Source organism: Staurois parvus, unplaced genomic scaffold (assembly GCF_062004578.1).
Source record: "Staurois parvus isolate SC_StPar_1 unplaced genomic scaffold, SC_StPar_1.0 ptg001814l, whole genome shotgun sequence".
NCBI lineage: Eukaryota > Metazoa > Chordata > Amphibia > Anura > Ranidae > Staurois > Staurois parvus.
The window spans coordinates 98-17929 of record NW_028319610.1 but is presented as its reverse complement, the minus strand read 5'-3'; the positions used below and the strand labels follow the sequence as shown (position 1 = coordinate 17929).

The 17832-nt window shown below is 45.6% G+C and overlaps 1 protein-coding gene across 1 annotated transcript; it reads right to left on the bottom strand.

Annotated features, from left to right (window-relative positions):
- Nucleotides 1–1905: 1905 nt before the first annotated feature.
- LOC149434161 (BAH and coiled-coil domain-containing protein 1-like) lies at nucleotides 1906–17411 on the bottom strand (the record flags this gene model as incomplete). Its single annotated transcript, XM_089664029.1, has 5 exons — nucleotides 1906–5692; nucleotides 8070–8306; nucleotides 12580–13655; nucleotides 13921–14094; nucleotides 17229–17411. Coding segments are annotated over 5 exons (1877 nt in total), but the record flags the coding sequence as incomplete, so codon positions are not given.
- Nucleotides 17412–17832: the final 421 nt, after the last annotated feature.

Here is a 17832-nt window from a genome sequence, read left to right as displayed (position 1 = left end):
CCCAACTCTACTTGGACCTCGGTGGCATCACCAGCACCTTCCAGAAGCATGGAAAGTTGGGCCGGAGGTTATTTATCTAAAATAGTTTTGCATATCCTTGGTTTTTAATGGCTCAAAAGCCTTGATAGCAAAAATTTCAGAAGATCGTTCTCTTACTATAGGCTGGAATTCATTCTCAAGGAATTGTGAGCATCCAACTCTACTGGAACACACGGTGATGTCACCAGCGTCCCCCAAAGCATGGAAAGCTGGGCTGAGGGATTTCCTACATTTTTTCTTTTTTTTGCAGAAGCTTAGGTTTTAATGGCCTAAAAAGTCCTTGACGCCCAAAATGCTACAAGCTGTGCTCTTGCTATAGGCTTGAACCTATTCTCAAGGGGTTTTGAGCACCCAAGGGCACTGGGACCCCCGTGGCATCACCAGCACTCCTCAAAACATGGAAAGCTGGGGTGAGGTATTTTCAGAATTTTCTTTTTTCTGCTTGGGGTGGGTTTTAATGGCCTAAAAGGCCTTGACGCCCAAAATGCTACAACGCTGTGCTCTTGGTATAAGCTTGAACCTATTCTCAAGGGGTTTTGAGCACCCAAGGGCACTGGGACCCCCGTGGCATCACCAGCACTCCTCAAAACATGGAAAGCTGGGGTGAGGTATTTTCAGAATTTTCTTTTTTCTGCTTGGGGTGGGTTTTAATGGCCTAAAAGGCCTTGACGCCCAAAATGCTACAACGCTGTGCTCTTGGTATAAGCTTGAACCTATTTTCAAGGAGTTTTGAACACTCAACGGCACTGGGACCCCCGTGGCATCACCAGCACTCCTCAAAACATGGAAAGTTGGGGTGAGGTATTTTCAGAATTTTCTTTTTTCTGCTTGGGGTGGGTTTTAATGGCCTAAAAAGTCCTTGACGCCCAAAATGCTACAAGCTGTGCTCTTGCTATAGGCTTGAACCTATTTTCAAGGGGTTTTGAGCACCCAACGGCACTGGGACCCCCGTGGCATCACCAGCACTCCTCAAAACATGGAAAGCTGGGGTGAGGTATTTTCAGAATTTTCTTTTTTCTGCTTGGGGTGGGTTTTAATGGCCTAAAAGGCCTTGACGCCCAAAATGCTACAACGCTGTGCTCTTGGTATAAGCTTGAACCTATTTTCAAGGGGTTTTGAACACCCAACGGCACTGGGACCCCTGTGGCATCACCAGCACTCCTCAAAACATGGAAAGTTGGGGTGAGGTATTTTCAGAATTTTCTTTTTTCTGCTTGGGGTGGGTTTTAATGGCCTAAAAAGTCCTTGACGCCCAAAATGCTACAACGCTGTGCTCTTCTTATAGGCGTGAACCTATTCTCAAGGGGTTTTGAGCACCAAACTGTACTGGGACCCCCCCATGGCATCACCGGCACCTCCCAAAGCATGGAAAGCTGAAGTTTTTTTTTTTTCTTTTTTAATTGTTTTTGCATAAGCTTTGGTTTTTAATGCCTTACAAGTCCATTTATATTTTGGGTGATGGTGGGGGGCGGGGAGGTGTAAGTAAAGCAGACCTTCTATTTTCACATTCCCTGTTTGTATTTCCTGGACTCCATTACTGAAGTCTAATCACACCCCTGAAATTCTTTGTAATTTCACCGAAAAAAAATCCAGGTCTTAAAATATCATTACCCTGCCTATGGCCACAGCAAGGGGGTGGAGCTGGGAACGCACGTGTAGAGATTTCAATGTCTAAATTAATCATTAAAAATTAATTAAAAATTAAAAAGCCACCTTTGCCTAACCTTCCAAGAAAGCCTATAGAACTTCATAGCAAATTATTAGATCCTCATAATATAATATCTGACCACTGATAAAAAAATAATAATAAGTGAAAATGCGTAGAATCCGTCATCGAAGGCTTAAAAAAAAAAGACCAAACCACTCTTAATTTATATAATATATATTTATATAATAATTTCCTTTTTATTCCATCGGACCATATTGACATTCCCAATACATTTTCTTTTACTTTTTTTTCCTTAAAAAATGTCTTAAACAACACAAAAAAAAATATTTCAGACAAATCTATTTACATATTTTCAGGAATTTGGTGTTTTTTTGTTTTTGTTTTTTTAACAATAAAAGCATTTAAATGTGACGATTTTTATTTTTAAGATATTTAAATTGTCTCTCATTGCCCCCTTCAAGTCCCTGCCTAGACCCCAAGTGCTTTTTTTTTTTTTTTTACTTTCTTCAACTCCCGATATAATTACAAATTATACATAATTCCTAATATTCCCAGCCTTGCCAAGAGGACACAGTGCATAATTTATACTTTAGCGACAGCAAAATAAGGTTTTGTTTTTTTTTTTTTTTCCCCCCCGTCGAGTTTTTTTAAATTTTTTTTGAGGATTTTTTTTTTGTACTTTTTGTTTTGTTAATAAAAACTTTCCAAAAGAAGTTCTGTATTTACACAGTGAATAAATAGATAATTATTACACCTGATCTTGCCTTTCGGGAAGAAAAGCTGAAAGAGGTACTGGGGAGAATATGGCTTGAAACTTGAGGCTGTTGAAGATAAATTAGGAATAATACAAATAAACACGCCCTCCCTCCCCAGAAAAAAAACAAAAAAAAAACAAATAATTACAAAAAAAAAAAAAACTTAATGGAAAAAAAAAAAAAAAAAAAGATGGATGTAGCAGTTTTGCTAGGAAAGAAACCAGTTTGATACGTGCATCTCAGAATCGACAAAATGTTGAGGACATTTTTTTTTTTTTTTTGAGCAGCCTGAAGGCAAAAAATAAAAAACAAAGTTTCACAGCAGTTTTAATGCTCCGTGTGTGAAAGCGGTATAATTTGGGCACCGTGTAATTCAGTATTTTTTTCGTCTGCAAATACTGTTAAGTGCCTTAAATTATAAGCACCCCGTGGTTTATTAGACATTTTCCTGTAGTATGTTTTTTTTTTATGTAGTGTTCTGAAGTGCTACATTGTACCACCTGACCAGAAACTGTTCTCTGAGGTTGAAGTAAAAAAAAAAAAAAAAAAAAAAAAAAAATTAATACTGTAAACTGTTAAGGAGCAGACCTATTTTTGGGCAGGAATCAAATAAAGGGCGATCCCAGCATTTGCTGCCTGTAGCCCTTCCCTCCGGGGTTCGGTCTTGCATTTGTTCTGGAAGATACATTGCTCTGCAACGATCGAGAGTTGGGGGGGGAAATCGGCCAAGTTGGCTTACAAAAAACGAGATGTTAGCAAGGCTCGACTGCACAGGATTGGTTGCACCATTTTGTCCGTCAAATTTGTTCAACACCGGCCTCAAAATTCAAAAACACCTATTCAAAAATTCAGATTTTTTTTTTTACTATTATCAAAACTTGCCCAAAAACCATTCATTTGAAAAAAAAAAATCCTGATTTCTTTTTTTTGGACCAATGTTAAAACTTGTAAAAAAAAAAAAAAAAAAAAAAATTCCAGATTTTTTGGACCAATGTTAAAACTCGTAAAAAAAACAAATCAGTCTTTTTAGATATTCATCCAGGAAACGAAATCTTCAGAGACCTAAAAACATCTATTGAAAGATTCCAATTTTTGGAGCATCACAAACAGGATTGTAAAACCATCTATTAAAAAATGAAGAATCTTGGACCAATTTCAAGATGGATCCAAAAAACATCTATTTTAAAGATTTACATTTTGGACCAATGTCAACATAGATCCAAAAACCATCAATTCAATCGTTTTAATTTTTGGATCAAGATCAAAAAAAGATCCAAAATCTATTAAATTATTTAAAAATTTTTTGAGCAATGTCAAAATAGATCCGAAAACCATCAATTCAATCATTTCAATTTTTGGACCAATATCAAAATAGATCCAAAAAAATCTGTCAGACATTCTGATTTTTGGATCAATATCTAAAAAGATCTAAAAGAATCTATTCAAAGATTCTGATTTTTGAAGCACAACAAACAGGAATTTAAAACAATCTATTCTAAAGTTAGGATTCTTGGGCCAATTTCACGATGGATCTAACAATATCTATTTAAAGATTTACATTTTTGGACCAACATCAAAACAGATCCAAAAATTAGTCATTCCACGATTCCTCAACATGGATCCAAAAACATATTCGAAAGTTCAAATTTTTTGAACAATACAAAATTTTTTTTAAACTGTAAAAATTCAGATTTCTTTGGACCAGTTTTAAAATGAATCTATTTAAAGATTTTGATTTTTGACCCAATATAAAAAATAAAAAAAATCTATTCAAATCTTTCAATGTTTGGACCAATATCAAAAAAGATCCAAAGCTCAATCATTCAAAGATTCCTTTTCTTGGACAAATGTCAGCGTGGATCCAAAAACATCTATTCAAAGATTCAGATTTTTGGAACAATACATACATTAATTTTAATGTAAAAAATCAGATTTTTTTTTTATTAAATTCTAAAATGAATCTAAAAAAAACAAATATTTAAAGATTTAAATTTTTGGACCAATATCAAAATAGATCCAAAGATCAATCATTCAAAGATTCCTTTTCTTGGACAAATGTCAGCGTGGATCCAAAAACATCTCTTCAAAGATTCTGATTTTTGGAACAATACATACATTAATTTTAATGTAAAAAATATCAGATTTTTTTTTTTTATAAATTCTAAAATGAATCTAAAAAAACAAAATATTTGAAGATTGAAATTTTTGGACCAATATCAAAATAGATCCCAAAAAAATATCGATTTTTGGACCAGTATCAAAATGAATCCAAAATAATCTATTCAAAGATTTGGATTTTTGGACCATGATTGAAAGAGGTCCAAGGAGAGACATACGGCTCCTGTAGAGTTTGAAATGTTTCTGTCGTCTAGACGATTGCCCGAAGGAACAAACCAATTTTTTAAAAAAATGTTTGCTCTTCAAAAACATCGGCTTAAAAATGGCCCAAGCAACAGAACCTGTGCAATTGTGCCTTCAGAGAATTATGGAGAACACAAAGTTGGACAGTCAGAGATCTGGTCTTCTACGATTGTCTGGTGTGTGGCGACATCTGGACACATCTGTGATAACATCACTGAGGTTTTTACTAAAAGGAAATAAAAATGAAACAAAAAGGAATATAAAGAGTCGCTGTGGTGTGAAGAGGCCCGAGCGACAGTTCTTTAGTGTGGGGTGCCCCCAATGCCTCGTACATCATGGAGCGTCAAACCTGATCAGAAATGTGTAACCGGATCTCCCTAACGGAGAAAGATCGACTGATTTCAGGAACGGCCCGAGTCCGTGCCACTCCCGGAGGGGCATCAGGAGGCCGTGGTCTTGGGTTAGTGTTTGCGTGGCGGTTCCACGCGTTGTTCGCCTCTTAGGTGGCCGGGAATTGTGCGTATTCGTTTCTGTGAGGGTTGGTGGATGTGAACGATCGTGTAAATCGAGGATTCTGGATTGGTACATGCTACCGATGGTGCGAAGTGCTGTCTAGTAAGAGTGATACCCTTCCCCCCTCAGTTAACTCCCGAGTGGCATTTCAGCACAGCACCGGCACACCCTCTGCGGTCACCAGCCTCCCAGTTCCCGGGTCATAGGTCCCTGCCAGGTAATAGAGGTTTTGCCGGTCCTGGTAGCGCTTGCTGTGGCTCATCTTTTCATACTGCTGGCGGCTCACCACCTGGCACTTGTGTGAGATTGTCTGTACGTCATTTTCATCCTCGTGCGACGACTGGTACAATGCGTTCTGCGGGGGCGGGGAAAAGAACAGAAGTTACTCAGGAAAACGCATTGAGAAAGAGTCATGTGACAAAGGGCAAATCCTAACTTAAGTGCACCAGAACTCAGACAGATGGCTATGGAGGATGACTGAAGACCCCTGCGCCAACATGATTGTGAACAGAGGCGGAGTGACAGCGCACGGGGCCCCTGGGCAATAGGGGATCATGTGGCCCCTGTGTCCTTGCCCAAACTCAAAACAGCCTATGAAAAAGGTACCAGGGGCATCTCATGGGGCCCCCTACTGACCCCGGGCCCTTGGGCAGTGCCTGCGTTTCCAAATGGTCAGTCCGCCCCTGATTGTGAAGGGTCCAGAACATGACCCTCTCTCAGGGTTGCCTTGTGGTTGAGGGGATTGGTCTGCAATGTAAATCATTCATGGTAGGTACATCTGACAAAATGGACACCACCATTCTGACTTCTTATATCTTCAGGACTCCAAGGTTGGGATATTCCCAACAAAACCCCCGGCTTAGTCCAACTGTTGGGACATTACAAAGCCAAAATATGGTGGAACCCTCTCCTAGTGAACTCTACAAAACATAAAACAGGCCTACAACTTTTCGAGATTTTTGATAGTAACACCATTATAGATGGTCATTGCAGGTCCAGAAGGAGCAAACTAGAGAAATCAGAACAATGGACTGTCCAAGGTAGACCAGACCGGACCTCAAACTAACATGGAGGAACCCTTGTAGTGACTTTTTAGGCCCCTTCTAATAATGACTACCTACAGCTCACTGTACATTGGTGTGATTATCACAGGGGAGGGGGCTACTTACATCTGTGCCCATTGGGAATAACCCCCCTCCATATAGATAGATAAAATGATGACTGGTGTCAGGGGTTATTTATCTGGGAGGCCTGAAATGCCCATTGCTCAAGGAACCCTACAGGCAACCTCTGGAGGAACCCTAGGGCTCCATAAAACCCTTACTTGAGAAATTTGCTCTAGATGTTGGAGGAGTTATTAAACCTACTAGTGAGTGAAGCTGGCCTTTACGGCCAAACTCCAACCAACCTTGTGGCCACTGGGAATAACTCCCCCTTATAGATTGATAAAAAGACCATTGGTGTCAGTGGTTACTTATCTGAGAGGCTTGATTTGCCCCTAGCTTAAGGAACCCTTGACAACCTCTGGAGGACCCCTAGTTCAGAAAGGTTGTACTAGATGTTGGAGGGGTTATAAAGTCTACTAGTGAGTGAAGCTGGCCGTTAAGGTCCAGTTCAAACCAACCTTGTGGCCACTGGGAATAATTCACCTTTATAGATAGAAAAAAAAGACCATTGGTGTCAGTGGTTACTTATCTGAGAGGCATTGCTCAAGGAACCCTACAGGCAACCTTTGGAGGAACCCCAGGGTTCCATAAAACCCTTCTTTGAGAAAGGCTGATCTAGATGTTGGAGGAGTTATAAAGTCTACTAGTGAGTGCAGCTGGCCTTTACAGCCAAGCTCCAACCAACCTTATGGCCACTGGGAATAACTCCCCCTTATAGATTGATAAAAAGACCATTGGTGTCAGTGGTTACTTATCTGAGAGGCTTGATTTGCCCCTAGCTTAAGGAACCCTTGGCAACCTCTGGAGGACCCCTAGTTCAGAAAGGTTGTACTAGATGTTGGAAGGGTTGTGAAGATGGCCGTTAAGGTTCAGCTCAAACCAACCTTGTGGCCACTGGGAATAATTCACCTTTATTTCAGGTACTTTTATAGCACCATCAATTTTGGTAACACTTTACATATATATTGTACATTCCCATCAGTCCCCGCCCCCGAGGAGCATATAATCTAAGGTCCCTAACTCACATTCATACATACATATACTAAGGCCAATTTAGACAGGAGCCAATTAACCTACCAGCATGTCTTTGGAGTGTGGGAGGAAACCGGAGTACACAGAGGAAACTCACACAGGCACAGGGAGAACATGCAAATTCCAGGCAGGTGGCACCGTGGTTGGGATTTGAACCAACGACCAGAGTACTGCCAGGCAGAAGTGCTAACCATTTAGCCACTGTATAGATAGATAAAAAGACCATTGGTGTCAGTGGCTACTTATCTGAGAGGCTTAAATTGCCCATTGCTCAAGGAGCCCCTGGGAACCTCTGGAGGAACCCAAGGGTTCCACAGAAGCTTTATTGAGAAAGGCCGTTTTAGATGTTGGAGGGGTTATTACGCCTACGAGTGAGTGAAGCTGCCCTTTACGGCCAAGCTCCAACCAACCTAGACAGTCGTATGTTCACAGACAACATGTCTTTCTTACTCAGGCTGAGATGGGTTTTGGGTGGTGTTGGCCTTCGACTAGACAATCCTTAAAGAGCTCAATTGAACATCACTAGATTCTTACTTTGCCATCGCTGTGCCTTTTGCCCAGTTTCGTTTCTTCAGGATGGTAAAACCACTTGACTTTCACCACCATATTGCCGCCCCAGGATTCCCACATGCTCTCGATGCGTCCAATGTAGGGCAGGTTTGGGCGTCCGGCCGACAGGAAAACTGCACATTCGCCCACATGCAAGGTCTCCTTCCCCCGCACAATTGACTTGTAGAAGAGTTTTCTTGCTTTTCCTTTCATCCCCCGCCTCTGGAGAGAAGAGAAACAATCTGGTTGGCTAGATTTGGCAATCCTATCAGAGGAGATTATTCGAGTCAAAGGACCTCTATATAGCATTTGCAATCTTTTTTTTGCAACTCCATATATGTTGTTTCAAAACCATGCCAGGATTTACATTTCAAGAGCCCACCCTCATCACCGAACTCTGGGCAGATATGAACAATAAGTACAGTGAGGAACAGAAGTATTTGAACCCCCTGCGATTCTGCAAGTTCTCCCACTTCTCCATCATGGAGGGTCTGACATTCACATTGTAGGTGCTTGGCAATTGCCCCGTAGCCCTTTCCAGCCTTGTGGAGGTCCACAGTTTTGTCTCCGGTGTCTTTTGACAGCTCTTTGGTCTTGCCCATGGTAGTAGTTGGCATCTGACTGACTGTGGGGTGGACAGGTGTCTTTATAGAGCTCAGACAGGTGCTACTAAGTGAGATGAATGAGTGGAGTAGAGGGGGGCTTTATAAAGGTGCAGTAACAGGTCTTTGAGAGCCAGAATTCTTGCTGCTTCTCAGGGGTTCAAATACTTCTGTTCAGCCGTGCGAGACAAATACATTCTTTACAAATCATACAATGTGATCTCCTGAATTCTGTCCTGAGAGTGGGAATCCCCTGCAATGTGATCTCCTGAATTCTGTCCTGAGAGTGGGAATCCCCTGCAATGTGATCTCCTGAATTCTGTCCTCAGAGTGGGAATCCCCTGCAATGTGATCTCCTGAATTCTGTCCTCAGAGTGGGAATCCCCTGCAATGTGATCTCCTGAATTCTGTCCTCAGAGTGGGAATCCCCTGCAATGTGATCTCCTGAATTCTGTCCTCAGAGTGGGAATCCCCTGCAATGTGATCTCCTGAATTCTGTCCTCAGAGTGGGAATCCCCTGCAATGTGATCTCCTGAATTCTGTCCTCAGAGTGGGAATCCCCTGCAATGTGAATGTCAGACCCTCCATGATGGAGAAGTGGGAGAACCTGCAGAATCGCAGGGGGTTCAAATACTTCTGTTCCTCACTGTATGGCCGCTCTACATATATATTAATACACAAAATCATTTTTTTCATGAAGGCAAAATAGGAAAGTACTAGAATTTGTCTTGACTTCAGCTTCTTTCTTGGCCTATACAGTAAAGCTCAGACTGGTAGAGGGAGCGGTAATACAAGGAGCCAATCATCTGAATAGCACAGTGCTGGTCCGTCTATGGAGCAAACTGGATGAAGCCTTCCTCCCGATCATTCGTGGGCATCTATTTTTTTTTACTATTGGTTGCGCTAGGTGGACTTGTGTCTTTTTTCCGGGACAGGTTTACGATCACATGACCGCTGTGAGAGCCAATCATATGGTACAGAAGCTTTGCAGCCTCCTGGGCATTAAGGGACAGAAGTGCGTATTGGCGCAGGAGAGGTACTTGTGGGTATAATACCCATAAAAGTCATAAGGAGATGAGGAAGTTCTGCTGTAGGAGAATATAGGGACTTCTCCGTGGGACTAAGAGGGAAGGGGGGGAAAGAAATGATAGTGGAGGGGGTATGGGATGTATGGTGGGGGTCATGCAGCTTTGGTAGTTCTGGGTGGGAGTGGGGGATCTTGCAGACTCCAGGGAGTCGCGGAGACCGCCCCTTCCTGCGGCTCCATGCTACGTCCTGACGTCACTTCCGCCCGGCGGCCATCTTGGCTGCGTTCCCGGCTGGCTTTTCCCTACGTGACCTAACCCACGCTGGCTGGAGAGGCCAGGCACACCTGCTTTAGAGATCCGGTTCCTCCCGGCACCGCGACTCCCTGGACATCCATCTGCCCTCCTCACTCCTCCCTTGGGACCCGCTAATGAGCACCAGCTATCACAGTAGCCTTGGCCCCTGGAACCTCAGCCATCCACTCCAGAGATCCCGCTCGGATGACGTCCTCCAATTCAATATTTGATGCCTGATATACACCAACCTCTTGTGAGTTTTTTTAAACCTGTGTGCAATAAACGTTTACCTTCCTTCTACGCTCAGTCTGGCGCACCTCTCTCTCCTCTATTTTCTCCTGGGCATTAATGCCCACCTAAAGGGCCACCGGGAGGAGGAGGTAAGGGAATATTATAAGAACCATTCTATCAAAACAGTGGCACACATGAAGATAAAATGTAGATAGAAATCTTCCAACCAGCTGGATGTTATAGATATTTTGGAAGAGAATGAGAGAGAATAAAGGTACAGTCATGGCCGAAATTGTTGGCACCCTTGATATTTTTCCTGAAAATCAAGTATTTCACACAAAAAAGGTATTGCATTAACACATGTTTTGCTATACACATGTTTATTCCCTTTGTATGTATTGGAACAAATATAAAACAGAGGCAGAAAAGCAAATATGACATAATGTCACACAAAACCCCAAAAATGGGCTGGACAAAAGTATTGGCACCCTTAACTTAATATTTGGTTGCACACCCTTTGGAAAACATAACTGAAATCAGTCGCTTCCTATAACCATCAATAAGCTTCTGACACCTCTCACCCGGAATTTTGGACCACTCTTCCTTTGCAAACAGCTCCAGGTCTCTCTTATTGGAAGGACACCTTTTCCCAACAGCAATTTTAAGATCTCTCCACAGGTGTTCAATGGGATTTAGATCTGGGCTCATTGCTGGCCACTTCAGAACTCTCCAGCGCTTCTTTGCCATCCATTTCTGAGTGCTTTTTGACGTATGTTTGGGGTCATTGTCCTGCTGGAAGACCCAGGATCTTGGACGCAAACCCAGCTTTCTGACACTGGGCCCTACAGTGCGACCCAAAATCCTTTGGTAATCCTCAGATTTCATGATGCCTTGCACACAGTCAAGGCACCCAGTGCCAGAGGCAGCAAAACAACCCCAAAACATCATTGAACCTCCACCATATTTTACCGTAGGTACTGTGTTTTGTTCTTTGTAGGCCTCATTCCGTTTTCGGTAAACAGTAGAATGATGTGCTTTACCGAAAAGCTCTATCTTGGTCTCATCTGTCCACAAGACGTTTTCCCAGAAGGCTTTTGGCTTACTCAAGTACATTTTGGCAAACTGTAGTCTTGCTTTTTTATGTCTCTGTGTCAGCAGTGGGGTCCTCCTGGGTCTCCTGCCATAGCGTTTCATTTCATTTAAATGTCGACGGATAGTTCGCGCTGACACTGATGCTCCCTGAGCCTGCAGGACAGCTTGAATGTCTTTGGAACATGTTTGGGGCTGCTTATCCACCATCCGGACTATTCTGCGTTGCAATCTTTCATCAATTTTCCTCATCCGTCCACGACCAGGGAGATTAGCTACAGTGCCATGGGTTGCAAACTTCTTGATAATGTTGCGCACTGTGGACAAAGGCAAATCTAGTTCTCTGGAGATGGACTTGTAACCTTGAGATTGTTGATATTTTGCCACAATTTTGGTTCTCAGGTCCTCAGACAGTTCTCGTCTCCTCTTTCTGTTGTCCATGCTTAGTGTGGCACAGACAGACACACAATGCAAAGGTTAAGTGAACGTCTCTCCTTTTTATCTGCTTTCAGGTGTGATTTCTATATTGCCCACACCTGTTACTTGCCCCAGGTGAGTTTACAGGAGCATCACATGCTTGTAACATTCTTATTTATCCGCAGTTGTGAAAGGGTGCCAATACTTTTGTCCAGCCCATTTTTGGAGGTTTGTGTGACATTATGTCGAATTTGCTTTCTTTCCTCCCTTTTTTTGTTTTGTCCCAATACACACAAAGGGAATAAACATGTGTATAGCAAAACATGTGTTAATGCAATACGTTTCGTGAGAAATACATGATTTCCTGGAGAAATATCAAGGGTGCCAACAATTTCGGCCATGACTGTAAACCCTGGGCTATAAAATGACAGGTCCACTTACATTCTAAATTTCCACTCCTCCATGATAAAATGAAACCTAAGCAGAAAAGGGAAGAACCTACTCATCTTACTCCATCTTGTGCTCTTGGTCCTTCACGGGTCCTCCGACCAGAAAAGCTGAGGATCCCAAATCTCATGAGAAGATGTTCCAGCACAGTATGGACCTTCTCACTATATTTGGGATTCTTCACCTTTCCAGGATCTCACAGAAGGCCAATGGCATCACACATTTCAAATCTCTCCTAATGTTCAATCTAAAGGATGACCAGTCCTAGTCCTGACGTTGGGATTATGGAAGATGAAAGGCTGAACTTGAGGGATGTTTTTGTGAACTGTAGAACAAATAACAAGTGTACCGATTCGGGTGTCAAGTGCCGTAAGGAAGACGTCTTACCTGAGTAGGCTCTCCGGACCACCTCCAGAGCTGGCGTGCGGGTAGGAAGGTGGAAATCTTTGGCCGGTTTTCCACAGAGGGCAGGCGTTGCTGTCTAGGTAGGGGCTCTTTGGTTTTAGGAAAATTTGAAGGGGTCCCTTTCCTCCTCTGTTTGGCTTTTTGTCCTGAGACAAAGCAACCCCGGGACCCTTGTCCGCCATCCTCGGCGTGCTGCGCTAACAAAGCAGGCACAGGATGCGTGAGGCAGGGCTGCAAAAGCATGGCAGAGTCCGCTTCGTCTGAACTCTCCGAAAAGTCCTCATTGTCCGTAGAGCATATGCTGGAGCTGGATAAGGAGCCAGAGCTAGAAGATGAAGAAGACCCAGAGGAGGAAGAAGAAACCGATAGTCCTGCCAGAAATCTAGACTGAACCCTTGCTCGCAGTCCCCCCGCACTATCCTCCTCATCCTGATCAGAGAATGAGCAGTCACTGTCACAGTTCACGCCATATTCGGCTTGCCCAGTGTACTTCCCAAGTGCAAGGCCCATGGACAGGTGCTCGTGCAGAGGTGGCTTCCGTTTCTTGTCCTTGGCCAATCCCGATGAAGCACCATAGCTCTGTCCAATCCGCAGCCCAAAGTCTTTGTCGCACAGCAGGAGGGCTTTACCGTTCTTTGTTTTCGGAGACATAACTCCCTCGTGGTCAAGCTTGACTAGAAACTCGTTACCCGACTTGCGTTTCCCGCCCTTGCCCTTGTCCTCCTCCTCCGGCCTCTCCCCTTTCTTTGTCCGTATTGGCTTTTGTCCTGCTGCAATGCCACTGTTGGCACTGCCTCCAAAGGGGCTGTAGGAGTTGGCCAGGCTGCTGAAGGAGTCTGCCCCAAAACCATTACCGAATACATGTGGCTGCTCCCGAGATTTTTGTTTTTTGATGCTCCCTTGGGATTGGAAGGGATCGTGAAGACCACCGCTTGTCTTGTTTCCAGCTCGACGCTTGCCTTGAGAAGGCCAGCTCAACTCCATACTGCTCGAGCGACCCAGGAAGTTGGTGGCAGGCAGTGGAGTCTTTGCACCTGAGTTGAACACATCCACTTTATCTGCAGGAAAAAGAGAAACATGACATATAAATGATCCATAATGAAACAATTTAGTAAAATGACAATTACTTTTTTTTTTTTATCCGAACTGTAGCCGTACCCTTGACTAGGCTCCAAATCCCAGCAGGCACGTGTCCACAGCAAGACTCCTTATAAAACGTATATATTCTGCCTCTAAATGCAAAATTTGTATCTAATCCACTCAAAAGTGATATTTTCGGAACAATGGATGCTTTACTCGTGGCTTTCACTTCCTGTCACTCACCTGATTTCTCCTTACTCAAGGTTTTCTTGCCAGTGTTTCTCGATGTGTCTGCTGCCTCTCGGTTGTCCAGGCCTGGGGTCTGTGAGGACTCCGATGTAGTAGTTGTGTTACTGGCAAACCGCTTAGTTCTACGGCTTTCAGCTGACAGCAGTAGAGCTGGGGAGGGTTCTGTGCCTGCAGATCAATAGGAAGGCCGATAAATCAAACTGTGTATTGGGAACAGTTTATTACTATGAATATTGACCTTACATGGGTAAAAGGAAGGGTTCAAGAAGGCCTCGGGTTTTAAATTAAAGTCTAAAGAGTTTTAAAGGGGTTTCCATGCTACCTTTAACTTGCCAGCCTGTAAGACGGGGGTTACTGCCCTTGATAGATTGTACCCATCCATTGGTGTGGAGCTAAGGGGGAGACCCATATGAAGCGTGAAAGGGGCCAGAGATGGGGGGTTTGGGGTCTGGAGGGGAAGATGGAGCAGTGTGGACCTCTTCATAGTGGCCCATGTGGTGGGGCCTATGGCACAGAAGGGGAAACCACAACCATGGCTTTGGGAACATGGAGGTTGTGCATGAAAGCCCTATGCCATCCCAAGGGCCGGAGATGGACCTGACACACACTTACGCCTAAGCCTATACCTGGGACAACCCATGACCAGCTGCTTTATAGATATGATTGGTGGTGATCATTTACATGGGCCAGAGTGGTGACCATGTGGGTTCCTTAGTGCACTAGCCAGAACACCTAGGGACCTGTGTCGCACTGGCCCCAGCTCTTTGTTAATTGCATTTGGACCACCTTATTATATGATGTGTTGACAAGAAAGCTCTATCTGGGCCCAGGGCCTGCAAACAGAACCATCAAGAAACTGTAGAGGAAACCAGCGGGGTGAGGAGTTGCTTCGGTGCACTGTCCCTGCAAAGCTGCTGAACCACAGTAGGTCCAAGAAATGGCTTAACAACTCAGAGACTAGACTTCCACCTTCTTCTCTATGGTAGTTCCCAAGGCTGAGGGACCCAACACCACCATTGGGAGCTCCAATCAATCCATAATATGGCCAGAAGTATCTACTGTCAGAGGTCACATGGGCCAGTTCCATCCAGGTTGGCTCCAAGAACATCGACAGAAAAACACAATCTGGTCCCTGGTTTGTCATTAGTCCTGAATTCTAAATCGCAGCTCCATTTATCGAGCAGAAATGTAAAAGACACACAAGCTGCAGTCCCCCCCCAGACTGGAAGACACATGGTACAAGCTGCAGTCCCCCCCAGACTGGAAGACACACGGTACAAGCTGCAGTCCCCCCCAGACTGGAAGACACACGGTACAAGCTGCAGTCCCCCCCAGACTGGAAGACACAATACAAGCTGCAGTCCCCCCCCAGACTGGAAGACACATGGTACAAGCTGCAGTCCCCCCCAGACTGGAAGACACACGGTACAAGCTGCAGTCCCCCCCAGACTGGAAGACACACGGTACAAGCTGCAGTCCCCCCCCCCAGACTGGAAGACACACGGTACAAGCTGCAGTCCCCCCCCGACTGGAAGACACAATACAAGCTGCAGTCCCCCCCCAGACTGGAAGACACACGGTACAAGCTGCAGTCTCCCCAGACTGGAAGACACACGGTACAAGCTGCAGTCCCCCCCAGAATGGAAGACACACGGTACAAGCTGCAGTCCCCCCCCGACTGGAAGACACAATACAAGCTGCAGTCCCCCCCCAGACTGGAAGACACACGGTACAAGCTGCAGTCCCCCCCAGACTGGAAGACACACGGTACAAGCTGCAGTCCCCCCCAGACTGGAAGACACAATACAAGCTGCAGTCCCCCCCCAGACTGGAAGACACACGGTACAAGCTGCAGTCCCCCCCAGACTGGAAGACACATGGTACAAGCTGCAGTCCCCCCCAGACTGGAAGACACACGGTACAAGCTGCAGTCCCCCCAGACTGGAAGACACACGGTACAAGCTGCAGTCCCCCCCAGACTGGAAGACACACGGTACAAGCTGCAGTCCCCCCCAGACTGGAAGACACATGGTACAAGCTGCAGTCCCCCAGACTGGAAGACACACGGTACAAGCTGCAGCCCCCCCCAGACTGGAAGACACACGGTACAAGCTGCAGTCCCCCCCAGACTGGAAGACACATGGTACAAGCTGCAGTCCCCCCCAGACTGGAAGACACATGGTACAAGCTGCAGTCCCCCCCAGAATGGAAGACACACGGTACAAGCTTGCAGTCCCCCCCCAGACTGGAAGACACATGGTACAAGCTGCAGTCCCCCCAGACTGGAAGACACACGGTACAAGCTGCAGTCCCCCCCAGACTGGAAGACACACAATACAAGCTGCAGTCCCCCCAGACTGGAAGACACATGGTACAAGCTGCAGTCCCCCCCAGACTGGAAGACACACGGTACAATCTGCAGCCCCCCCCCGTACTGGAAGACACACGGTACAAGCTGCAGTCCCCCCCAGACTGGAAGACACATGGTACAAGCTGCAGCCCCCCCCGTACTGGAAGACACACGGTACAAGCTGCAGTCCCCCCCATACTGGAAGACACATGGCACAAGCTGCAGCCCCCCCCCCCCCCCCCGACTGGAAGACACAATACAAGCTGCAGTCCCCTCCATACTGGAAGACACATGGTACAAGCTGCAGCCCCCCCCCCCCCGTACTGGAAGACACACGGTACAAGCTGCAGTCCCCCCGACTGGAAGACACAATACAAGCTGCAGTCCCCCCCAGACTGGAAGACACAATACAAGCTGCAGTCCCCCCAGACTGGAAGACACAATACAAGCTGCAGTCCCCCCCCGACTGGAAGACACAATACAAGCTGCAGTCCCCCCAGACTGGAAGACACAATACAAGCTGCAGTCCCCCCCAGACTGGAAGACACACGGTACAAGCTGCAGTCCCCCCCAGACTGGAAGACACACGGTACAAGCTGCAGTCCCCCCCAGACTGGAAGACACATGGTACAAGCTGCAGCCCCCCCCAGACTGGAAGACACACGGTACAAGCTGCAGCCCCCCCCAGACTGGAAGACACATGGTACAAGCTGCAGCCCCCCCCAGACTGGAAGACACACGGTACAAGCTGCAGTCCCCCCCAGACTGGAAGACACATGGTACAAGCTGCAGCCCCCCCCAGACTGGAAGACACACGGTACAAGCTGCAGCCCCCCCCAGACTGGAAGACACACGGTACAAGCTGCAGTCCCCCCCAGACTGGAAGACACACGGTACAAGCTGCGGTCCCCCCCCCCCCCCCCGGACTCGGATTAGGTGGATCAACACTTACACTGAATGGTGAAGTCGGGAGGCAGCAGGCGGATGTTGTTGAGTGTGATTCTTCCCCGATCTCCATCGTCAAACGCCACGGTCACCGAGTCCGACTCCCCCTCATCACTCGCAGACCCTGGGGACAGTAAGAAGGGACTCTGTAATACAGGAGGGGGGTCATGGCTCAGCCACAGGCTTCCCGCTCATCTCCATCCGTGACACCAAATTCAACAAAACAAACCTGACTAATAGAACCGCATCCGACTCTACAGAACGTGGTACACGGGAACCGCTACAAATACTGGGGGGGGGGGGGGGCAGAACGCCAGATAGACAGAAAGACATAGAATAAAAGTATAAAAATATAAATATACAGAGAGATAAAAGGGGGGAGAGATAGAAAGAGAATGAGGGAAGGGAGAAAGAAAGAGGAAATGAGAGGAAATAAAGAAGACAGATAAACAGATGGAGGGAAGAGGAGAGGAAAAGGGGGGGGGGGCAGAAAAGAGAAGGAGAGCGGAAAGGAGAAAAGAAAAGGGAAAATAAAAGGAAAGGAAAGGGAAACAAAGGAATGGGTAAAAGGGAAGTGAGGAAAAAGGGAAAAATGGGAAGGGGGGGGGATA